Source organism: Charadrius vociferus, unplaced genomic scaffold (assembly GCF_000708025.1).
Source record: "Charadrius vociferus isolate BGI_N301 unplaced genomic scaffold, ASM70802v2 scaffold255, whole genome shotgun sequence".
NCBI classification, from domain to species: Eukaryota; Metazoa; Chordata; class Aves; order Charadriiformes; family Charadriidae; genus Charadrius; species Charadrius vociferus.
In genome coordinates, this window is record NW_009648785.1 from 2,774,267 (window position 1) to 2,799,987 (window position 25,721).

Below are 25,721 nucleotides of genomic sequence, written 5' to 3' on the forward strand. Positions count from 1 at the left end.
AGCAGGAAGTTTCTTGCAGGTTGACATCTTCTTTGTTAAAAGTTCAGAAGTAGAAACATTTGAAAATTTAAAACTTACCTTTAAAAATGGTGTATCTAAAAATTTAAATTATTTTAAACCTAGATAAATGATTGACTGTTTGGGGTGTATTTTTGTAGTTAGCGAAGAAATTGAAATCTATATACGAAACAAACTGCGTGGCTGTCCGTGCAACTTTTACTGATCATTGAACGAGCAAAAGGTCTTGTAGAAATAATACCACATGATCATGTAATTGCATACGTTGTCTGAAATCATTCTTAAAAAAACAAAACAAGCAGAAATGAGTTTGCTTAAATAGCTACTCAAACACTTCCAAAGTTTACATTTCTGAACTTTAAGTGACTTTACTCAGTAATGTAAATATTATTTTAACATTGGTAGCTTTTAAGCTTTTTCCTTTCTCTTCCTTAAAAGTCAAAGCTCAGCTTACCATGCTCACCTCTGGTAGCAGTCTCCCACCGCTGGCAGGGTTTGAAACTTGAACCTTGCCGTTTCCCCCACTGGAAGCACAGCAGTGACTTTGAGTCCCAGACTTTGCTTGAGAGCTGAGGCTGTCCTGGGCTGTCGGGGACATTCAGACAGAACTGTTCTAGCCTCAAATTCTCTTTGTTTTCCTCTCTGGAAAGTAAAGTCCTGTTGTCCGGTGTGGTGTCTCAGAAGTATGGATGGGACGTTGTAATCCTTTTGCTCTCACAGTAGGTAGAATTGGGCTGTGAGGAGGCACCTGATTTGCTTTAAGTTCCTTACCACATGCAGTAGTTCTGTCAGCACTAAAAATCTTTCCATGTGCAGATTTCGCTGCTGCAGCTTCGGCAGTGTAGTGGACTTGGCTCACAAAAACATGAAAGTTGTTGCCCTGGCAGGCTGCCAAAGCTTTGAGCAACGTAGCCAGAGAAGGGAAGTTTGGAAGCAACAGTTGAGAATCTTAAGTGAGGATTTTCTCCGTGCCGATTCTTCAATGGTCTGCTGCAACTCTGGAAAGAGGGAAACACTGGTTAACTGTGTCACCAGAAACAGTGATCAGTAGAACTAGTGGCAGATACAGAATTAAAATCTGAACTTCACCATGTTCTGTCCTAAACTCAGATTTGTATACCATTTTATCTGTCTCCATTTCCACCTTGCATTTATTAAATTATGTTAATGCAACAGGTGTTGTGGAGAAGGACATTCTTTACATTTGAAGTTATTTGACAACAAGTAGATAATTCTTAGGATAATGTTCTTAAATTTAATGAAACACCAACACTAGTTTAAGAATATGGCAGGAAGTCCACAGAAGGATTAGAATGGTAACTTTTATGGTTTCCTCCTCTTCCTTTTTGATGTAAATCTGCTAGTTGTTGCATTTAGTATGTTTTGCAATGATTGTCTTTACACCTTTAACAAAGTGACTCTCTGACACTAGAGACTTTTGTCTAATAGTCTAATACACTCAGTATCTTCAATTACACTGAATTCAGCCATCTCCATTTCTCTTCTCTTATTCCAGCATATTGAAAAACACTAGTGAGCCACGCATTCATGTTGCTGAAGCACATATGCACTGTCTTTGAAATACAATATTGTCTCTTTTTCCTAAGCAATAGAATCTGCAGTCCTTGGAAGACACTGGAGATTTCTGAAAAAAATTGAACTTGTTTTGTCAAGACTTAGCTTTTGTCTTAAATGGTTGGGAAGGCGGTATAAAGAACAAAATGTTGTGTTTTGAGTTGTTGTTTTGAACTGAGTCCTTCCTTTGTGGTTCCAAATCAATAACTTGGATAGTAGAAGAAACATCAGGGACTGAACAAAAAACCCCCAAGTGTTTATTTTGAATTTTAGTATTATTTTGATGAAGGATAGATGAGACAATCTACGTTTAGTCTTTGATCGTTAATGTTATATAGGAGGTCAGTAATTTGCGTGGCCTGGTGGATATTATATTGATGAAGGTTTAAGTTGTTTATTGTCATATGACTTTTTATAGGTTACTGTACTGATTTAAGATACTACAAACTGTCTGTGCACATATCTAAATGTTGTTAAACGTACATAATTGACGAAAAAAGTTATAAAATATGTCTTTTGGTAAAATGAAACATTAGCAGGGTAATAGGAGATTAAATACAAATTTTATTACCCTAGTAGTGAATGTGGGACTGTTAATTATTGATTAGATTACTTTTCTGTGTCTCGGAGAGTGTGCCTTGTGGTTCCAGTTTGTAACTTTGAACAGAGCTGTGATAGATGATTTGTTGTGTGAGGTATTATTCCTGGCTGGAAGGTACAAGTCTAAGGTTACTGGTGTCTACAGGATTCATTTGGCAGAAAAACTAAAGTAGTTCTTAATCATTCTGGGGCCTTACCTAAAATGGTTTGAATTGGTGGGAGTATTTTCACAGCAAGATCTGGGTCAGATCCTAAACCCTTAAATCATTAATAAATTGCACATACGGAGTTAAAACCTTCAAGCAAATGTTTCTAGTGACATATTTGTGTGCCTTTTTTGCACTAAAAGCTTGTAGAGAGAAAACAAAGCAAGGAAACTCTACAAGGAGAGTGACTGGGTTTTGAATATTTGATAAGCTGGTGCATCAAGTGTTGCGCTGCTACTCTTTCTGCTTCTCTGACTGTTGAATGGTTTGGGTGTTTTTTTTCTTCTGATTTTTAGGCTACCCTTTCTCTTTCCTTATTGTCCATTTAATTAAGATCCACTTTGGCTTGGCTTAAATCAGTAAACTCCTAATTGATTTGTGCTGCAACCACAATTGATACTACTAGTACCTAGAAAGGTAGGTATGGAATTAGTGATACTGATACAAAGAGGAGGTAATTTGTATAAATTTTTTGTTTTATTCATTTCAGTTACCCTGAATTTTAGAGACTCAGCATTTTGCTTAAAAGCAAGTTAGCTGATTATTTGTCTCAGAAAATCCTGAATCATCTGAAATGGAACCAAAACAGGAATTTACTATGTAAAGTGGCACGCTCTTTTAATTATACATTTACAGTGCAGAAACACAGTCATAAGAGGGCTAAATTGATACCTTATGGAAGTTATTTTATGATTTATGAATGTAGATGTAAACTAATCTGAATCTATTTTCTGACACTGTTATTGAGCCTGACAATTCCTTTGTGTGCTGGTTCATTTAACATAACCAATTATCTTTTGATTACAAATAGCTACGTTAGTACTAACCCTGTAAATATATGTCTAGCACTAAAAGACTACTGAAAAGTGGTATTTTAACTCTAAATCTTTAGGAAGGAAAAGTGTGTATTGATGGATTGTGATATTTATTGGGTCATAATGTATTTAAATTTTCTTTAATGCATATGTTAGTGATTGTTTACCGTGATAAAGTGCATAGAGGTCTCTGCAAGGAGTTCTGCATGGAAAGAATTACCTCATGTCAGTGGTCACTCCTCAATTAAAAGTTCCATTAGCAGATGATTCCTGCTTCTGGTTTGTGTACTGATTGCATTTTATTGCCTCTAAATCAGGTTCCTAGACAGGGAATAAATAAACAGTTAGAGTGTGTGGTAATGGTATCCTGATCTTTTTTCACAGTTGGGAACACCTACGTCCATTTCAATCAATTAGGTTTGGAATATTTACTGAAATGCTTTATTCTGTTTGAACTGTCTTCAGAAAATGACTAGTTCCACTGCTGTTAAAATACAGGTTTATCTTAGAAGCATATCCAGAGGTTAGTTATAAAGTAGTAAATGTTTCATTTTTTTTCAGAAGGTTAGAACTTAAATAAGGAGGAGATACCTTCTTTTTATCTTCAGTTCTTACTAAATTAGGTTTAAATTTGAGACAAGAAAAATCTATTAAACCTTTACTGGAACTTCAGTAGTGAATGGTAACTATCAGTTATCCAGTGCATCCACAGGTACCTCTCGTCCTTCCCTCTCCTGTCCCTCAAAACCTCCCAAATGACATTGACAACAATATATGTCACATACATGGTGTAAGTTACAGAGGTAATTGTTCCTATTAAAACAGAAAGTAAGTACCAAGGTGAAGAAGTGGTGGTTTTCTGCAAGTACCAACATTTCTAAAGCACTCTATTTTGGTAGTAAAAATTCTTGTAATAGAATTAAGTATGTCCTAAGTTCTTAGAATAAAAGTACTAGCATGACTTTCCATTTTTAAATTAAAAATTAACTCAAGGTCGTTATACTTGATATGCTCCGATGGAGTCTTTGGGAATAGATCCCTATGTTTTTATGGTAACATATTAATGAGTCAGTCATGAGTTCGTTTTGTGCTTATCACACACTTGCAGCCAGTTCAGGTATTTGCACTGACTGCAGCACATTTGACAGGCACGCCCTTCGCATCTGAGTTTTGCTACCTCAAATCTCCGGAATTTCTATGAACTTGTACTTACTGACCTTCAAATTCCCAGTGAGTGGGAAATCAGAAGTAAAACCAATTTACAAAAGGCTTTTTTTTTTTTTAAAAAAAAGTTTTTAAATCTGAGGATACTAGCACTGCCACAAGGAGTATTAATAAAGCTCTCTCAGAAGCCTAATTACAGGCATCTAGCTATGGAATTTTGGACTCCTAATTTTTTAAAAGACAGAAGAGGCATCCAGTATTTGAACAAAAAGCGTACCATGAATTTTTGCAGTCATATAGGGAAGATGATGTATCAGATTTTCCATTACTATGGTGATACGAATGCATAGAGGTCTCTGCTACTGTAGAGCTGAGAGAACTGAGAGACAGTGACCTAAAGCTGTCAGGCAGCAGACGTACTGCATTGTGACACCCACCTGATAGAATTAGTTTTATTTTATCCTATTGGCATTAGGAGCAGTATCAATTTGGTTTTGCTCACTATAAAGCACCTTATTAAGTATATCGGTAAGAAATTATTCTATCTTAAAATTATTAAACACTAGCTTTAAAAATACTTCAAAAATACGAGTATGTGTTAATTTTAATGTAACTTATTTTTAGTTTTATCTTTTTCATTAGGGTAGAAAAGGCTTTGCCAGCCCAAAAGGCTTTGTGAGAGTGATGAGTTATTTCTAGGATATAAATAATAAGGTAGAAGGAAGTTCTAATGGTTTTGCTATTTTTCTATCATTTTTATTAATGGTTCTGTACAGCTTTGAAGATCTATTGCACTCTGTAAGTGCTAAGTATTATTTAATAGTAACTGTTTAAAATGACTGAAATAGAAAGGGTTATGGTCTTGGGGGCTGATTAGGGAAATATCTGAATTTAAACCCAGTCATGTACTGCCTCAGTCCATAAGCCATGTGTCTTTCTAGGAGTATGACTTTAGCATTGTTTAGGTTTTAAAATACAGTTCTGGGTTGTAAAGGATTAATGGAAAGTAGGAGCAATGACTGATTAATTATTTTTCTTAAGAAAGATTTTAGTTGAAATAATAAATGAGATCAGTAATTGTAGACCTGAAAGTGTAAGTGAAGGTGCTAAAGCTGCCTCGCAGTCAGCGAGGTTTAGTTGGTTCATCTGTGAATATGTTTACACAATTTGAACCTTATTCAGCATATTGTAACGCTCATGTAACCTGTGTTATCTACAGCTCATTTGTCCGAAATGACTAAACTAGCTTAAATTTAGTCCAGTTTTAAAACATGGCGCAAAGCCTTTTTTTTTTTTTTTTTTCTGAAGAGCTGTTTCCTGAATCTTGGGGTCATACCTGAACAGTATCTTGTGTGACCACGTAGTGCTTAAATAATACTCTGATAGTTACCATGTATAGTCCCAGTCAGATGTTATTCTCAATATGTTGAAAACATAATGAAAAATTCCTCCTTGCCCAGAGAATTGTGTCATTTTTCTTCCTTTCCTACTATGTACTCTATACAGCTGTCCTTCCAGCTGAGATCCTTCTTCCATTATATATTAAAGCTACTAATTGCATGCCTGCATTCTGAAAGTTGCTTTGTCTTAAAGAACCATTCCTTGTTCCCTCACATCACAGGTATTTAATGAATGCATTCAGTATATTCATAAGTATCTGAACATAGTATTATTCCTTTAGATGACCAAGTTGTGATCTGTGTCACTGAATTGAGTAAAGGCATTAGTAGCTAGTCCATGTTGCAGTCAATTATAGTTGAATTATACTGTAATTGCAACTAGCTAATATTATTTAAAAGAAAAACAGTAGGCTTCAGACTGTGTGCTTTGTGTGTGAAGTCAAAACTTGTTAACCACAGTAGGCTTTCTGTTACTTTGCTTGTTTTTTACTTTGTTGTGTTGTACAGGCACTCACACAAAGAGATACGAAGTTCCATTTACTGAATATTATTTCTTCCGTAGTGAAATAATTGCTCTTTGCCTTTTAACCAGAAAAAAACCCAACCTTCTTTAACAATTAAATAAATAAATAAAAGAAGACTAGCAAGGCATCTTGAGATTAATTGAGAAAACACTGGGCTGAAGAGTACCAAAAATAATTTGTTACTGAAAACCAGATTTGTTTGCTTTGTTTTGTTTAGTTGTTTCAGAAGCTTTTAAGTTATTTTAATGGTTATCTAGAGATGTCATAACTTTGCCCAAAAAGCATCCCTAACCTACATGAGTTTGAAATAGTGCTGGGAAATCCAGGTTGGCCCTTTCAGCAGACATAACCTTTTAGCTACTGGGAACGCGTCACCCTTGTGACACTTGTGTGATTGCCCTTGTAGACATCCCTGTCTCTGCTTCAGACTAGCCTCTTTTCCCACGCTTCCATCTGCAAATTGCACTTTCGTGAAAACAGCATGCTAATACTCCCAGCCTTTCGATGAGGCAGAGGTATATAGGCTCTGTTAAGGTGTTTATTCTCTCCCCCCCGCCCTCCCCCAGCATCTAAATGTTAGAAACTAGAAGTCTAATGTCACATCTGATCACCAATTGCTCCTTTCATGCCTTCCTGTCTGGATTTTTTGCTTTATGTAAGTTAATTGCAGTTTGTGGGACTGCAGGATAGAGACAGTGAAGTCAAGTGAGGGACTTGTTAGATAGCAAAGTTGGGAATATGAACTCTCAGAATTCATAATAGAATGGTATTGGTCCCATAGGATCGCCATAAGAGTTAAAGGAAACTTGTAAAAGGGTGAGAGTACTTCAGGTTTGTAGTTTTAAAATATATATTGCTTGAATCTGCTGGCTTTGATGTCTTGAAGCAGTGTGTGAACAGGAACTTCTGATTTACAGTCAAACAGAAGAAGTCATCTCCCTTGAAGAACAAGCCGTTTTCTTCCGTGAATATTGTTGCTTATTGGCTGCTGGAGGAAAAAAGAGGACTGCTACTGTGGGGAGATCATGACCTTGTATTGTATTAAAGTACATATATGAAGTGTACTGTAATGATGCAGCTTCATATTGCAGCTAATTAATCTGACATCTCTATGAGAGGTGGTCAGCATTCCCTTGCCTCTCACTGATGCTGCGCTTCTGCTGCCTTTATGCTGATGTTGCAGAAGGCCAGTTCAGAGGCTTCAACAGGCAGAAAATGAAGCTTAAAATCGGGTAACTTGTAGCTCCCCAAGACACTTCACTAAGGGAAGAGAGAGGAGTCACTCTGTCCTTTTGGCCGTTAGATTAGCTGGAATAAGAAAAATACCCGTCAGGGTGGATTTCCATGGGTGACTGGCTGCTCTAACGTTGTGCTTCTGTTGAAACAAATGGTCCTGCTCTTCCTACCTAGTTTCAGCCATAGCTGTGAGCTGGATCTGATTCTGATTTCAAAGAAAGGTCCACTTCAACGGCTGTGTCCACCAACACCCCCCACCCCACCCCAACACCCCAAACAAAGCACAGCACAAATAATCTGCAAATTTTGAACTCTCTTTTCAGCATGTTGTAATGCTCATGAAACCTCTACTATATAACTACTCTAATTGCAAACAAACCCGGTTGAATGAGCAAGCTGATTTGTTTCATTGCTCTGGCAGGAATGGGTGACAGTAACTGGTAATTTGATCAGTTTATGCTGACTGAGAAACAGCAAAGTTAGATGGAAACTAAAAAAAGTTTGTTTGTTTAGTCTTACTCAATTGTCACAGCATTTTGTAGCATCTCTGCGCAGTGCTGGAGCTGTAATGGTGTAATTTACCTCTTTGAAACAAAAATGAAGTTTATCATGATCTTATTTACCACAGTTTTAGTGCATTTTTATTCAACTTCATTAGGATAGCTTGACTTTCAAACTAATCAAAACACTACTGTTTGTCTTGTTTCCAAAAATACTTTGTTTTTAATATTGCAATCACTTAGCTAATAGAAGAAAGAATAATTAAAGTTATTCTGAAGTTGTGCAATTTAGTAATTTAAAAATGCTTTATATAGTTTTTAGATGAAGTTATAAATGTTCACTTTGGAACTACCTGAAGATTAATAGTGATGCATTTGAAATGCATTATTTTTTTATTGATTCTTAATGTAGTAAATTACTGAAGTTATTTGGCAGCAAACAGAAATAGCCAGTGATGTTGTTCACATTTATTTTCCTGATAGCGTCACAATTTGCATTAATTGCATTGCAGCTGCACTCACTTATATTAAAAAGCTTCTACTATAATTAATCCTTTTTATTTCAAATCATTTTGGCACAATTTCTAGCAATAAACACTCATAAAAGACAGACACTTGAAAAATAACTTACAAGTTTCTTCAATATACCTATTGCTGGTTTTTCCTGACAAGGAATTATTGATAGGCTTCTAGGATCAAGTGTTGCAAGTGGCTGAGACTTCAGACCAGTTTGAAAAATGCTAAGTGGATTATTTTGCATAAAAAATAGACAGGTTTTGAATTTGTGTAATTAACCTGTGTTTAGAAAATACCTTGATTTATGTCTACATTTGTATTTCAGTTGCATACATTATGGAAATTTAATTTATAATCCATTTAGCTGATGTGATCATAGTTTTTAGTGCTATCATTTATTAGTCCTTGTATATTAAATGCTCTAAAGGCTTAAACCTGCCTTGTGTAAAAAATTACACCTCTACATTTACATTTTATGAGTCATAGATGGAATTCCATTTTAAATTCGGGTTGCTTTGATATATTTAAGGAATTACAATGGCTTTATTGTTACTAATGCAGGAACAGCAAACACTGACCTTATACATTGCAAATTAATGATTTATCCCTCTAGTTTGCTTTTAAAGTCAACTATACAAATGAGGATTTTGACTTCTACACCTTGAATAAATCGTATAGCTCTAAATATAATGCACCCTTTGGCTTTGAACTCGTTATTCTCAATTCTTTCTCCAAGGTTTAACTCACCTCATAGAAGCGTTCTTTCAAAAGTTTAAGGAATGTATATTTTTCTTCGCGTCTTTGTTGGAATATCATTGAGTGATTACTGCTACATTTATTCTTCTTTTTTCCTTTTTTTTTTTTTGGCTCATTGTGCTTCCTTTTCTAAGTTTGCAGCAGATTATGGAGGAATTAAGTAGTGCCAAAACACTGCTCTTGAAGAGTAAAAAGAGAACAATGATGTTATGTTGATGATACCTTTTCTGATCAGCCTGGCAGTGATATTAATGATACCGTAAATATTTGGTCGTCATTGGTAGAGATGCTGATGTGGCAAACAAACGGGACAATGGGAAAGGCTGTGCACAGACAGCATGATTCAGGAATGGGTTTTTTTGAAGGCAACGGTCTTTTGTCCTTTATTCATGTAGGCTTTCTCTAAATTATGTCGTGCTTTCTAGTTCTTAAGTTTCCCCTCTCTCCTTTTGAGAGCTACCATAAGTACTTTTTTCCTCCAATCAACAAGAAGTTGTTACTTACAGTAAGAAGAATATGCAAAGTTGCTTTGCGTTATATCAAAATGTGGTCATACAATAGATCCAACTGAGAGTGGTGTTGCTGGAGTTTTGTGCGTTTTTGAAAATTCTTGAGGGAACTCAGTTTACAGTAAAAATACACTTTTCATGAGTGCTGCATATTTGGGTCAGGCTCATTTTTGGTTCAGTAATCTTTTGATAGGTGTAACAGTGTTAGGTATAGGAAGGATTGGACATATGATACAGTCATAGCTGGGAAGCGCTGGGCTTGGAAATTATGATGATTTGATGATGCCATTAAGCAGTAGAGTTCACCAAAAGTATGTGGTTGATGAATCTGTATAACGTACAAGACAAATAGTTTATTTGGATTAGTTTAAAATGTACTGGTTTTACATAGTTATTTTTGAGGGCCAGACTATTTTACATGTAGCAATTGATATGAATGGAGAAATACTGTTTGTGACGATGCTAATGGAGGTAGAGATGCTAACTTTATTGGAAGACATGCTTAATGCAGTTGCATTGTCCTTTGGCAAACTTTGCTTTTCTTGCCAACCTATGCAATTTGTGCACTTCCTGGTTGCTATCATGCTTTGGATAAGAAGATCAGTGGCAGATGAGCAATGACCTTACCTTCTAAATCACACATACTTAATTTGTAACATTTGGGAGCTTGGTATTTAACAAGAGTATTTGAATTTCAAACTTTGGGTGAATATTTTTCAATTTATGCAATATCTGGGCTATTGCCATACTAGAAGGTCCTATTCAGGAACCAAATTAAGAAGGAATTACCAGTACGTTGAGAAAAAGACACTAGACTTCAGAATTCCTGCATGTACAACAATAAAATCTAATGTGCTTTTAATTGCTTTGTTTTTCAGGCTCTTTATGAAAATATGCTGGTGGAGCTTCCATTTGCTAGTTTTTTCCTCTCAAAATTACTGGGGACAAGTGCTGATGTTGACATTCATCATTTGGCTTCGTTGGATCCAGAAATGTACAAAAATTTGCTTTTTCTCAAGAGCTATGAAGGGGATGTAGAAGAACTTGGACTAAACTTCACTGTGGTAAATAATGACCTTGGGGAAGCACAGGTAAGAATGGCTTTCCCTTTTTTTTTTCTTTTACGTATGACTGATGAATAGTTACTATCCCTGCTAATTCATTTTTTAATTTAAAAATGATCAGAAACAGCTGTTAAAGGTGCTGTGAGGGATTCTGACTCAATATTTGAAGTAGACAATAACTAATTGTGTACTTAAAAAAATAACTTTTGTTGATGACTTAAAGCTCTGGTCTTCTAAGTAGTGAGCTATAGTGATTATTTTCTAACAGTCGTACATGAAAAGTTCTATTGCCGGAAATAATTTCTTGAACAAAATATTTTATGTTGTTTCTTTGATTGCACTTCAAATAATTGCAAAAGTTAGATTATATGTTAACTGTAGAAGTACTGTCTGGTTTTGGAATCAGTTGGCAATCAGAATGTTTTCAAATAATAATAACCCTTTATTGTGAGTTAACTGTTGTCTCCTTTAGCTGTAATTTTCAAAGTAGAAGGCCTTAAGTTAGATCCTATTATTTTTTTAAAACCCCCAGCCCCCTTTTTTTTTTTTTGGAGGGGCTGAAAAAATTGGGCCAGTTAGTTAGGTCCTTCAGTATGACTATTTAACGTGACTGTAGTATATAATTAGATTATGGGTTTTATTTGCTCTGTTGTGAGTACTAAAGATCACTTGTGCTCATAGTAGAATATCAACATCACCAGATTTTGAAAAGTGTGCCTGTATTTGCTAATACAGTGAACCTCCTTAGTTAGACTTGTCATACTTCCTCTTCCGTTTTTGAGGATTTAAAATAGTGTGCTACTCATGGCCTACTTATACTTGATTATGGCATTTGATTAATAAGTGGATCAACAAGGTAGACCTGACACCATTGTGAAATGCAGCAGCACCTGAATTCAGCTTTGTTTCTTGCAGAAGAAACGGAGACGATATGAGGGGGTGAGCAGTTCTCTTGGGTTTGCCTGTTGGTCAGGGAGGCCTGGGACTATGGGCATCTCGCAGAAGGTGCAGCACCTCTGAGATGCAGCAGCTAGTCCTGCAGAGTGTTAGGTTGAGTTCTCCACTGCTGCTTAAATCATAGCAAATTTGATGTCTAAGACTTCTGCTTTAACAGCATCGGGCTCAGGCTTCGTCTTCACTTTTCTGTCATCCATTTCCTGTCATTTTGGAAGATCCAAAAACCTGGATTGCATTACAATTTTATAATAGTATCCTCCGATTTGGGATTCCTGGATCGTACTGAAGGGTAGAGTCAACAATTGCCTGGTATAAGTAATGTTTCATATTAAACATACGCCATATGTCGTTTTTTCCCCTGGGTTACACTCCCTATATGAAACCACCTGACCTGTGCCGTCATTAGAAAAACACTCAAAAACTTGAAATAAAGGCGTGTGGTATAGATGTATCAGAAAGCACGTTCTTAGAGCACCTACTCTGTTGTACAGTATTGTACAGCAGGGCGTCCGCTCCGCTGTATCATGTGCTGTCAAGTGATACTGAATTGAGTTCTATAGTATCCATGTATTTGGTTTAGTTGCAAAATGCACAAGAACACAGTTTCCAATATAACCTAGGATTTTTTTTGGGGAAAAAAAAGTTTGTTGTTTGTATTCTAAAGCCATTCATTTAAATGCACTTTAAGTAATAGTTTTGTTGATAACGGCTAATATAAATGCAGTGTAGTCTCTATTTAAAAATGAGAAGTAGCTAATATTTTCTGGAGAGCTTGTGGTTCCCATACTTCATGCATCTACTCTGTCCTCAAAAATTAGCCCCACAAATTAGAACCTACCTCAACATGTAAGGGAGAAGGACACAGAAAAAAGAAATAGCTCAGAAATAACATACAGGGAGATCCAAGTTAGAGGTGTGTCCAACTCTACCTATTGCAACAAAAACTTGTAAAAAGTGCATTCTTGCCAAGAAACCTAATTTGTTCTTTAAAACTCTCTGAGGGCTATGGCTAGTATTATCAAGACTTGATTTTTAATTGTTTGGCATGACTTTAAAAGGAAGATTAAATATAATAGTGACTTTCTGAGTAACTAAATGAAATGTAGATTGAATTAAATATTCTGATGCTATATTGCTATGTTTATACGTAGAGAGAGAACACTATACTTGTGAAGTATTAACCGTCTTTTAATGAGACTACATGGTAGTGTAGTTCAACAGAACTAATTGTTCTTGTCATTGTCTTCTGGGTTTTAATGCAACAAGTTACTTTCTATATTTCATTTCATTATCTTAATAGACCTCATATGGATAAATACATTTTGTCTGGTATTTTACTCGTATAACCATTGCATACTAATTAACTGTGTCAAGGTAAGGCTAATTCACTTTGGGGAAAAGAGCTTAATTTGCACTCCTTATGTTCAGTATACATTATCTCTATTTTTCAGCTAAACAACCACTTTAGGCTCTAATAAATTAGTGCCCAATAAATGCATCATAAATCTATCATTGTAAATAGCTATCCTCATGACAGTGTCCATCCAGCAATTGTGGCACAAAAGCATTATCTGCAATGAAAGACACATTCAAAAGGGGCTCTATTGTCTCTGTCAGTAGTAGAAGGTAGAAATTCTATTATCAGCGTATTGATTCCAATCCTGTAATGTGCTTTTAGATCCCATTAAACTATTGTCAAAGTGCATTCACCAGAAGTTGAAAAAGGTACTTAATAATTTGCACATTAGACCTGCTAATTAGGGGAGCTCTGCCATCAACCTTATCTTCCAACCCCAAATAGCTTTAGCTTTTGATAAAGAACTATCTAATGCAGTGATACCAGCCTAGACTTCAACGGTTGGATCTGCTGCGTAAAATAGTGGCCAGTAAAAAAGTCTCAAAAGAATGTCAGGCTGTAGTTACAAGTGCCTTCAGGTAGGTCTGTATATTGATTTTATTTTTCCTTTTACCTTGTAGATTAGATGATGATAAAATGGTGATAAAATGCTTATAATAAGTATAAGGTTAACAAATTCAAGAAAATCCCTCCTCTTTTCAGACCTTCCTCCCCTCCACCCCCCTCGCACTCAGTGAGGAAGGTGAGCTTTGTGGCTCCCCAAGGGAAGAAAGGAAGATTGAAATATGTTATTCCTCTTCCTTCAGAAATATGAGAATCTATACTCCAGCGAGTCTTCTCAAACATTGATTCTTGAGATGACGTGGATTGGAACAGTTGAATAGGAGAAGACTCCATAATCAGAAGACTCCGTAAATGAAGTGTAGAAGCACAAATCCACGGAAAAGCACTAGAATATATATGGCAGCAGTTTCCATTAAATCCATATAGCATAGGCACTGGGGTCAAGACACCTTCTTTGGCTTTTTAAAACAGATGTGAATGCCATTGCCATTACTGGAAATATGTTGACTCACTAAAGGAGAGTACTTGGCCTTTAAATTTCCCTGAGAGAAAATTTTGAAGCTTTAAAAATAATTCTGAAAGTTTCTGTCTTGGCAGGTTCTTTCCTAGGATACAGTGGCTTAGATGAGTGATTTTGGAGGTTTTTCAGAAGGAAAATATTTAAGTTGAGGCTGATCCTTCTCAGGCAGATTTATAACACTTATGGCAAATGCATTCTTAGGCATTCAAATGCAATCTCCTACCTGGAGCTCCTGCCTGAACATCTGGAAGGCAGATGATGCAGAAAGAAAGCAAGCCTTTATCTACTTTTTTTTCAGAATGGGGAAAAACCTTAGCGGTGTTGTGAACAAAAGTGATCACAGTCCAAGAGAGAAGATAAAATATTTTAATCAGTCTTAAAAACAAGTTTGTAAGAATTCTTGACTCTGTAAGCATGCGTTTTGAAGTTGCACTGTATGTGTCTTACATCTTCATATAGGAAAAAAAAAAAAGAATACCTAGATGACGCATCCCTTATTCTTTCCTAAAATAATTCCCACTTTACCCTCTAAATATTCCCTTTTTCTCCATTATCCTGGGAAGCAGCTGCCACTGCTGGATCTGTGTGAGCAGCAGCTAGCATTAAGTTTCTTTACCAACAGAGACGTGCCATTGTCTGCCTGTAATCACATACAAAGCAACTTTGTGTGACAGGTTATTATCAATAAGCCAGAAGATAAATCCCCTGAATTCTGCTTGACAGATATTATGTTATTCACTGGTTTCCTGATCTTTGGTGTGTGTTTATTTCATTGTTATGCTAACATTCAAAACAGTAGACATAATAGCTGAAAATGATATCTGAACTGTTCACTTGTACATAAGATAAAAATTTACTTTTTTTTTTTACAAACTGTGCTGGTTTTCTTGAATATAAAAGTAAGTTGAGAGGATTTTTTTAGTTTTGTACTTGCAAAAACATATAATTGAATTTGTAGCCAAGAAAACCATAAGTGCATGCAACCGTAGTTCCGAGTGTATCTAACCTACAGTCAGAGGCCTAATTCAATACTTCTGTCCACATCACTAAAAAATGCAAAGGACCTTGTCTTGCAGATTTGTAAAAACATGGGACTTTCATATCCCATTTTGATATTTCCCCTTCATTTTGAAGACATACATTGTGAGTATGGAATCAAATTCAGTTATTTATGGTATTGCCCGAGTGGTCCTGAATACATGTCCTAAAATAGGTATGATTTGATTGCTTTTAAAATACGTGATTTGCATAAAGAACCAATTGAAAAAGGGTTTTTTTGTTGTTGTTGTTTTTTAACTTAGATCTACAAAATAGAAAGTAAGGTGATGAGACAAGTTTGCATGTTTTGGGAAGTTCTCTCGCCCATCCTGTGTAACTGTCTTGCACCATCTAGTGGTGAAAATCGGATGGATAAAAATGCAAGCTGATAAATCTTTTTAGGTTTTATAAATTGTGTCATGGCATTTTTGAAAACAAACTCTTCAACAGTCATTCCTGATGTTTAGAATTAAGTGGGAGTTTTGCAATAGCCCTTTAAAATGCCATGAAAACAACGACTGAGTAAAAAATTGTCTATGTTTAGTATAGTTTTACTGACAGCCAAAGTGTTACCGTTTTCTGTCTTAGATCACTGTGGAGACAATACTATTATAGTGCAAACATAAGCAAAACTTAATCTGTGTCCTTATCTCTATTTGCTGACCTGCAGGGAAAGTTTGATGTTTTACTTCACCTAGTGCTGGAGTGAATCTTAAACCACAGCAGTTTTCTAGAACGCCTTGCCAGTAGTTTGCTTTTACTATTTTAGGGAGGAAGCCAGTTCAAGCATCTTTTTGTGTAAATGGTGAGCTCACAGTAATTATGTGTAATGTAATGAAGTATGCAAATTGAATACTACCTACTAGTTTATTGTTGGTGTCCGTATTCTTGAGAGAAGCTTGATGAGTTGAGTGATACAGATGATCTCAGTATGGTGTTGTGGTTTAGGCCAAACCGGCTACTGGGGACCTGGGGGACCCCAGATGGGACTGACAGATACTCCCCTCTACCCCTCTTCAAAGAGAGGGGCAGAGGAGGAAAAAGAGACTTAAGAGTTTAGAAGGAACTAAACTACTTTAATGAAATATTAATAATAAAATAAAAATAAATAATTAAATATATACAAAACCGTATCAAGCTCCCGAGATGACAGTCACGACACCGGCTGGCACTGGGGCAGTCCCAGGCTGGACTCGGTGACGGACGGGATGATGATCACAGGCAGATGAACAGAGTCCTCTTCAGACATCGGCCGTTGAAGGATGAGCCCCCCTGACCCTTTGATCCCTCAGCCTTTATACTGAGCATGAGGCAGATGGGATGGAATACCCTCGTTGGTCAGTTTTGGGTCACCTGTCCTGTCCGCTCCTCCTTGCAGGTGGGACCCCACTATGCTTTTCCACTTCTGACTCTCCAACGGGGCAAATAACAAAGTTGGTTGGCCTTGGTTGTTATAGCAATAAGTATAAGCAAGGTCCTCTCTGCATACCATGGCTGGGCATCAGCTATAAACATAGGTCTTATCACTCTGAGAGAGTGAACATTGTCTACCCAATATGCTGTTAATTTCAGTAGTTAGAGAGGCCCAGCTAAGAAGCGAAGTTACTGAACAAAATTGGTTCCATTTTACTTCAAACCAGAACATATGGCCAAATTCAGTGTGTCCATACTTGAAAGTGAGGAACTGGATTCAGTGTGATAGTGACAAAAGAACAGGTAATGATGCAGTTCTGCAAAACAAATGTAGATTTGTAAGTGGGCAGATAGTGAAGTATTACTACTGTTGAGGTCTCACAATGATTTGTTCATGTGGAATGTCATTGGTAGCTCTGGTCCTGTAACACTAAACAGTACAATAATTTAATAAGTAAGAGAAAGCTTTCTGATCTTTTTAGGCTTTGTAAAAGGGTATTTTATAGGAGGAAATTAAAGGAACTTGACTTATTTTAGTTCTGTGAAGAAGTCTCTGGGAGGATTCATGAAGTTGCTGCCCATAAGTGGATACAATTGCGGAGGAAGGTAAAGAGCTGGTTAAGCTATAGGGCGATAAGAACAATGGGTATGATCAAACTTTACCCATTGAACTTGAAGTGGAAATTAGAACATTTCTAATCATTAGATGGATCCAACTATTGACTAACTTTCCAGTGACAATAGTAAAACTACTGCAGTGGAATGAAACACAGTAGATTTCCAGACCGTGGTGTTGCCTGTAGTAGCAGAGGAGAATGCTTAGCAGTGCAGGGCCCCCTTCTCATCAGATGTTTCCATTGTGGTATGGAACATATCCCATACATCTATTAATACTCCTTGTGGACTTCACCAGGAAAAATATCCTCACCCTCAGGCCAGTCAGTGGCACCAGGTACTGGCCTGTACCCCTAGAGTGGCTGGCTGCATTGCCACTCTCCCCAGAAAAAGCTATCCTGCCTCGTGGGGCCATGGTTCTTATTGAAGGGGACTCGCTTAGAAGGGAGCAAGCTAATGTGTGCAGGGTGTGAAAGAGTCAGCTAAGCTTACATCTTTGTTTTACTTAATTCTTCAGTCAGTACTACCTACACCCAGAGATGGTGGGGTACTGATGAGGATTTTTACTGTAGGTATAACAAAATCAAGAAGCTTGCAGCTGAGGGATTAAAGTGGGAAGTGAGACACATTTTTAACACCTATTGTAATTCAGGTTTTCCTGTCTTATCAAGGAAAAGTGGTAAATACTCCCATCACACAGAGTCTTTACACCAGGATTGCCTGTCTCTCTAAAAAATGTGTTCTAACTCATCCATAGATTTATTGACTTAAATACAGGAATCTCTAGACAGAATCCTCTGGCCTGTGTTGTCCGGGAGGTCAGACTCACAGATCTTAATGTTCTCTTTTGGCCTTAAAAATCTATGAATCAAGTAAAAATCTGAATGCTCAAAAGCACTGTGAATTTTTAATCTTACCACTTTGCATTTTGCTTAGTACTGGAGCAGCTGACATTATCAGGTAGCATGTTACAGAAGAATCTATTCACATGTTTAATTCTCTGTGTTCTAAAGATGTGATCATTACCACAAAGTGAAATGTGTAGTTATTTAAAAAAAAAAAAAAAAAAAAAGAATTAAAAACTTGCTGACTTCAAAGTGTAGAAAAACAAACTTTTTTCTCAAGGCTTCAGAAGGTGACTGTATCTCAGCTTTTCAGGGTTTTTTTTATCCTCCTCTTAGTACTCAAATAATTTCTTCGTATTTGGCTACCACTCAGCAAAATTATCATCTTGTGGTAAAGAGTGGAATGGGCCAAGGTCAGTAGAGTTTTAATAGCAACTACTGTTGATCCTGGTTTATATCTTAATGCAATTACAGTATCTTTCGTTTGGGTTTTTTTTCATTAAAAATTCTTCCATGCTGAAGTGTCTTGGTGTACTTGAAGGACAAAAGCTTCTCAGTAGACAAACAAGGTGTAGGCTTGATTTTTTTGTTGTTGTTTTGTATTTTTGTTGAAAGTACAGAACATGTATAACTTGGATTTTCAACAGTAGGAGTTGTGAATGCTTATCATCGTGTAAACGAGGCTTGTATCAGAATTTTAATTTTGACTCAGCGGACGTTGCTTTTGCCATAATGTGATCCTGCAGAATTCACGATAACCAGACAGTTGGAGAAGAGCCTAGCCAGCCAAGCACGGCTTTCCTTATCCACTGGGAGGAGAGTGCTGTATGTGAGATCTGTGCTTATACAGGCTACTCGCTCTTCCAGGGCACTTACTAACATCGGTGAAGCTAGGGGCAAGCTTGCTGAGGGGAGGATTCTCACCTCCATTTCTGTCTGACTTGCAGTGGTGAATTTAGTATTACACACTGTCTTCTATAAAAGAGCTTTGACTTTGCCGAATCCACTTTCTGGTAATAAACCATGGGGCCATGCGGTCAGCTGCATTAGCAGCTGGAGGTGTAAGTCTGAGAACTGGATGACATAGAATATGCTCTTACGAGTAAACAGAAAACCCCCTACCTTTATAACTTGTCATAATCTTTTATCATATTTTGAGGTGAATATTCTTGAGTATATTCTAGTAAACTTCAGATATATACATCACTTACTAGAATGTTTTGCATTTCAATTTTATGGTTCCAGCACGCAGAATTAAAGTTTACCAAGATGATGAAAATTGTTATGTTTATAGGTGGTTGAGCTGAAGCCTGGTGGAAAAGACATTCCTGTTACCAGCGCTAACCGAATCGCGTACATCCATCTCGTGGCAGACTACAGGTTAAACAAACAAATTCGACAGCATTGCCTTGCTTTCCGTCAGGGACTGGCCAATGTGGTGAATCTTGAATGGCTTCGAATGTTTGATCAACAGGAAATACAGGTAGTTCTGCTTAAAACTGCTGAAAACAATTGCTTTAAACAGAAATAAATGCTAATTTTTGCCTGTAATGTAATTGTCTAACTTCTTTCACTATTAGGTTCTGATTTCTGGTGCCCAGGTTCCTATTAGTTTGGATGACCTTAAATCTTTCACAAACTATTCAGGTAAGTATATCTTAAATTAAAAAAGTATTATGAGTGACTCAGGAATAAATAAACTTGCTTTTTATCCTAGCTTTTACATAAAAGTTATAGGGTCGTTCTTGTTAACTTGGCCAAACTTTGTAGAGGGGCCTGAATTACAACCTAATTTTATAAATGCTGGGAGATACAAGTATGCAGTTTATTTTATTCGTACACTTAAATGTGAATTTATAGCCAGATAATTAGAGGACATGTAATTCCTTTTCTAAATGGATGTTAGTCGATGTTGTGTCGGGTTCCCCTGAAAATAAGTCAGCAAATGACTTGGGAAACTTTTTGTTTCTACCACTGCATTCAGATACTTACTGTTTCTCAGACAGCCTGAAGACAGAGCTCATATTTTTTTCCTTGTGAGAAATGCAAGCTATCTTACTTGATTCTTCCGTGCATATATCATGAATGTAATCAAGAAGTAGCTGCTATATCATCAGATCACATCCAAGCTTACTTCAAAGTAAGTTGATTCATTAAATAACGTCCCGAGTCTCGCCGCTTTCGCAAACTCTTGGAGTAAAAGGCAGTAATCCAAAGTTACTAGATAAATGCTAAACTAAATAAAGGTAATTTAAAATAAGCAAATAGCATTCAGTGGAGAAAACTGCAGTTAAGCTGAGGGAGATGGTGGTCACAGGTCAGCAATGAATGAGGAACTCGGTGCTGTGATCAAAGAGATTATAGATACTGGAAGGCAGCAGTGTAAGCCTGCTGGTTTTAATATTTTCCCCAAGCTTTTCAAGATTGACGCTTGTTATCTGAAGAATATGTTTCTTACATAAAACTATTCTACCTATAAATTAATTAAATCTCATTATAGGTGGCTACACAGCAGACCATCCTGTAATTAAAATATTCTGGAGGGTTGTAGAAAGCTTCACCGATGAAGAGAAACGCAAACTGCTGAAGTTTGTAACAAGCTGCTCTCGTCCGCCTCTTCTGGGGTTTAAGGTATGTCTTCCGGACTTCCTGGCATGGTTCCGTAAATACTACAGATTATGATACAAGCTTTTCTTGTCTGTAGGCATTTACAATTTGAGAAGAATGTTCCTCTGCGACTATAGAAACAGCTTCCATGTTTGCACTTGCATCTATAATGAGTATAGTTTTAAAATATTTAATGAAATGTTGTTCTGTTGTTTTCTGTTTTAACCACAAAATTTGATAAGCCTAAAACCACACTGGTTAGAGCACTGACTCTGCCATGGAAGATCCTTGATGGCAGTTCATATTACTGTACAGAAGCAGTATTGCTACCAGTTGCAAGGAACAGGTTGAGTTAAGAGTAATGTCTTTTAAATCAGGCAAAAGAGGATTTGGGATATAAAAGCAGCTATTAAATTTAAACCTCTTAAATTAACCATTTGAAGGGGGAGATGTGTTGTTTCCTTCTAATTACCATTTATCTGCTTACGGGGTCACGGCTCATTACCTTTTGAATCTAAATATTTTGCTGCTATCTTTAGATTGCTATTTACAGTAAAGCTAAAGTATGAAGAAAACTTCTGTGTAGCGCTAATAAAACTAAAGAGAGGTCGAGGCAAGTTGAAGACGTTTTGAAATTAAATTCTGGGGATGTTCTACCCATTAGTTGCAGTTGGACTTCAAAATTCTGGCTAAGAATCAGCCATGGACTTCATTTCCTCTAAAATGTAGGAACATTCAATGCTTTTCTGTAAGGAAATAAAAGAATAAATTGTTTCATAGCAACACCATCACCTTTAGTACAGTGGTCAACAGCATGTTTACTATTGTAAAGAGCATGTACTATATAGTAAATTTAATGCAGAAGTGGGTTTATGTGGAACATAAATATAGGCATTGCATCATCTAGTTGCTTACAAGTAAGAATAAGATTTGTTTCTAAACAAAACTTGACTACAGGCAGTTAGTAAATTTTCACATTATAAGGTACTGTGATACAATATTTAATTAGCAGTGGATAGTAACTAATTTTCGACATTTATTTGGTAAAATAGGTAGATGAACCCCTAAGAAATGAATGCAGGTAATGTGTAAGTTCTGAAAGTTTCTTAGCTGTTTTGTTGAATGAACATTTTCTTATTATAGAAGTACTTCAGGAACACATACTAACATTTTATATAGGAACAAGGAATTAGGATACACATAATAGTCTCGAGATGGAAACGACATACTTGGAATTTTGCACAATTTTTTCTTGAATCATACTGTGAAAGTTCATTGTGGTGGTTTTTTTTTTTTTTTTTTTTTTTTAATCAGCATTTTAAAAAGTACTTGAAAGGCAAATTCTACAAGAATGTCTTCTGAGCTCTAGGAATTGTGCCCTTTCCTGTGACGTGTCCTGGGGGTGACGCATGATAAAGATGTCAGAAGTAAAAAACCTTCCTCTTCCACACACACAACTTAGATGTTTGTAGTACTTGCCACTGTTTTTCTTCTTCAAACTTTTAATGATTTACTTTTTTCCTAAAAACAGGCAAGATGACACTCTGATACTGAAATCACAGTGGTCTTTGTCACAGACCTTTGCCACTTGAATGATTTAAAATATATAAAAGCATATGTGGGCTGTCATACAGTAGTGTGTAGATCAGTTGCTACAGGTGACGAAAGAATACTCCTGGTGGCTTAGAGCTCTTTTTTTTTAGGCTGCAGAGCAATTTTGAAGTGGAAGAGTTGTTTCTAGTGCCACGTTCTGCAGGGAAGCATGGCCCTTTTCCCTCAACTTCCATCTATCCCCTTATGCTGCAAGTTCACTTTCCCTTCCTTCTTCAATCCTTTTGTTCATTTTCCTATTTCTTCATAAGCTGATATGGGTACGCAGCACTGCTGTTGCAGCGTGCGATCATTTAAACCTCCCTTGGGTACAGTTGTTCTGTAACCCTCAGTGCAGTCTCACCCTCCACATAACCCCTTCAGCTGCTGTAGCAAGAGCTGTGCGGTGCTGTTGGCATGTGGGTGGGCACTGTATCCTCCACCTTCAGTATCTACAATCTGTAGCTCAGCCACACTCCTTTTCTAGGCACCTAGGAGAGGAGTGAGCCCTTTCAGTTGACAATTTGTTCGACTGTTGCACGTGTCTGCTTTGGGATGAAATTAATCATGTTTTAGATTTCACAAAACATACTAGCTAGATCTCCTTTAACAGTAGAGAGAGCCTGGGGTGACTAGATGTGGATATGGAGACAGTGGAGACGGCTGTTTAATCACATGAATCCTATCAAGGGTATTCACTGATTGATTTGTGTGATTAGTTATTTAAAAGCCTGCAAGCATTTCTCTTAAAGTCTCCAAGTGTGTGGGAATATCGCTGTACAGTACTCTAGCAACAAACAGAATTTTACAGGACAGTGGGAAGAACAATTAGAAAACTGTGAGATGAGACCAAGATGGAACAGCACACATCGGTCATGTAATGAAGGGAGAATTGGGAAACAGTTGTGTGGGAACAAAGTAAAGAGAAGTCTCCATTTGTTGTCATCCTTTTTAATTACAAGGGGAGAGCAGGAAATGCAGATGTAGCTACCCAACTTTGAGGCAGCCAGCCTGACATTTGAAGAGATGGAGGAAGTGAATCAAAAGTCTAAAAATATTAAGGCTGACAGTGACACATTAGCAACAGGATGTGGCGAAGCCAAATGGGGAAAGTTGAAGTTTGTGTACTTGGGAGATAGGCCACAACCTGACTTTAACATACTTGGCTAGGAAAAAATGGAAGTAAAACAGTCATCAAATTTTCAGCGTGATAGCAATAAGTTAAAAGATTAATTCAGTGTACAACAGACTTGCAAGCTCAGCCACATGCAGCAGTCTTGGCAACAGAAGGCAGAGTGAAAAGGCATTACTGCTGCTTTGCCGGGCAGCGCTGAGCGGGAGTTAGGTCGGTACTTGCGTGGTGGTTGCAGTACTATCTCGTTAACACAGATTTACCAATACAGCAGGGGTTTGCCAGGAAATGTTTGCCAGAAGAGGAAGTGGGTAACTGGTATTGTCATCAGCAATAACATCTTGGTAGCCTATGACAGTGTGTTGTTTAGAGCTTTCAAAGTGAAGCGTGCAAACCCTCAGGAGTGCTGAATATTACCAGCCAAATAACTGTCTGAATATATTTATGCTGATGGTAGACATTAACACAAGCTATCTTCAAAATTTGTTTACAGTTTTAATATGGTTACTACATTTTTCTGAGAGGAACACAATTTCTAGTTCTCACTCTGAAATCTTCTGTACGGTCTGTATTGTGGAATCTTCACGTTTTTCTAAAGTTAGTGCATCTTAATTTAAGAGAAGGAAATGTCTTGACGTTCAGATAGCACAGCCTAGCTTTGCATCATTTAAAAATTTTAAACCGTCTCTGCCAGATTCAGACTTAGAATAACATTTACTAAAGCTAATTAAAGTTTAATAAGTTTAATAAATGTGATTGTTAGGAACCAAAAAAGAAAAAAATCATTAAAGCATGGTTGAAAATTGTTAAGTTCCAATCACGTCACATAATAAATTGATGATACTTTTAACTTCCAAACTATTGCAGTTTCCCGCTGTACAGTATTTAATTATGCAACAAATGGTGCCCTTGGCATGACATTTCCATTTAGAACTTCATTTTTCCATTTTTAAAGCTAAAGTAGGGGAATTCAATTAGCATTTTGAAAGGAACACTAAAAATGCAGCATTTTAGCCGTGAAATACTTTTTAAGGCCTCCATTTGAACAATAATTTAGCTTAGAATCTAATTGACCTTCTGCCTTTGGAGGTGGGATTTTTTTTCCCCAGTTTCCAAAATCAGAGCTGTTTTACCTCAGGCAAGCATTTGATAAAATGAATACTTTCTTGCCAGCAAAAGCAGTGCTTCAGAGGTAACAAATATTTTTTTTTTTCACTATACTCTTTCTCAGAAGAAGAAAAAAAATCAGATTTTACTAAAACAATTAAATATTACATTCAAAATGTGTTAAAAATCTGTTGCTCAGATCAACAGTTATCACATCAGAAGAATAACCAGGGTTTGACAAGTTTATATCATTAGAGTCACTATGCACATCAGTATCACCCCAGTAACAGCTGAGTGACTTTATAATCACTCTGTGAAGAAACACCAGTATAATTGCTTTAAATAAAGTTAGATCTTTATTTGGAGAATATAAAGTACCTCTTGATTCAGAGTTCTAGACCACAGTAGTGTAAATACTTGCTTAATCTTACACATGAACAGATCCACTGAAGTCATTAGTACTATTTGTCTTGAAATTAATAAATGGTAGGCTTGCTGAAAGATTAGTTTAGACAGAAATCCCTTTAGGGCAAGAAACGTCTTTAGCGTTGTATCAGACAAACGATTTTAAAAAATAAATGATCATTGTATGTTGTGGTGAGTAGAAGGAAAATGACGGCTTGATACTTATCCGCGTGAATAATTTATTTTTTATGTCAGGCTATGCTAACAAACTAAAGCTCCAGAAGGAAAACACTGAAAGGGTGTATTTGATCATGGTTTGTTTGGGACTTTTTTTTTTTGGCTGCCATAAAGAAATTGATGTAGTTCTATAATTTGTACTTGGATCTGGTCACTCGTTCATCTTCTTTCTCCACAGATCATCACTTTAACATGACAATTAGAGAATTCATACATAAAATTGGCATGGCACGTCACTTCATTATCTAGAGCAAAATTGTCTTTGTTGGGATCTTTGTGTATACAGAAACAATGTCTTCCCTGCCTGGAAAAAAACCCCAAACCAACAGAAAGCATAATTCTCAGAAGAAGCCATGTCATTATACAATAATAAATATTACATGTCACTCAAACATGACGAACTCAAACATCCTTTTCCATCTACCTCTGTTACTGGTAGTGGTCTGTAGTC

General features: G+C 36.7%; 1 protein-coding gene across 1 annotated transcript in view; it reads left to right on the plus strand.

The window, feature by feature from the left end:
- UBE3C (ubiquitin protein ligase E3C) overlaps positions 1–25,721 on the plus strand; it is a 79,026-nt gene that overhangs the window by 51,755 nt on the left and 1,550 nt on the right. The window contains exons 19-22 of the mRNA XM_009886774.1: positions 10,698–10,910; positions 19,487–19,675; positions 19,773–19,839; positions 20,693–20,823. Coding sequence (XP_009885076.1) covers positions 10,698–10,910; positions 19,487–19,675; positions 19,773–19,839; positions 20,693–20,823 — 600 coding nt within the window. The remainder of the gene's footprint in view (positions 1–10,697; positions 10,911–19,486; positions 19,676–19,772; positions 19,840–20,692; positions 20,824–25,721) is intronic.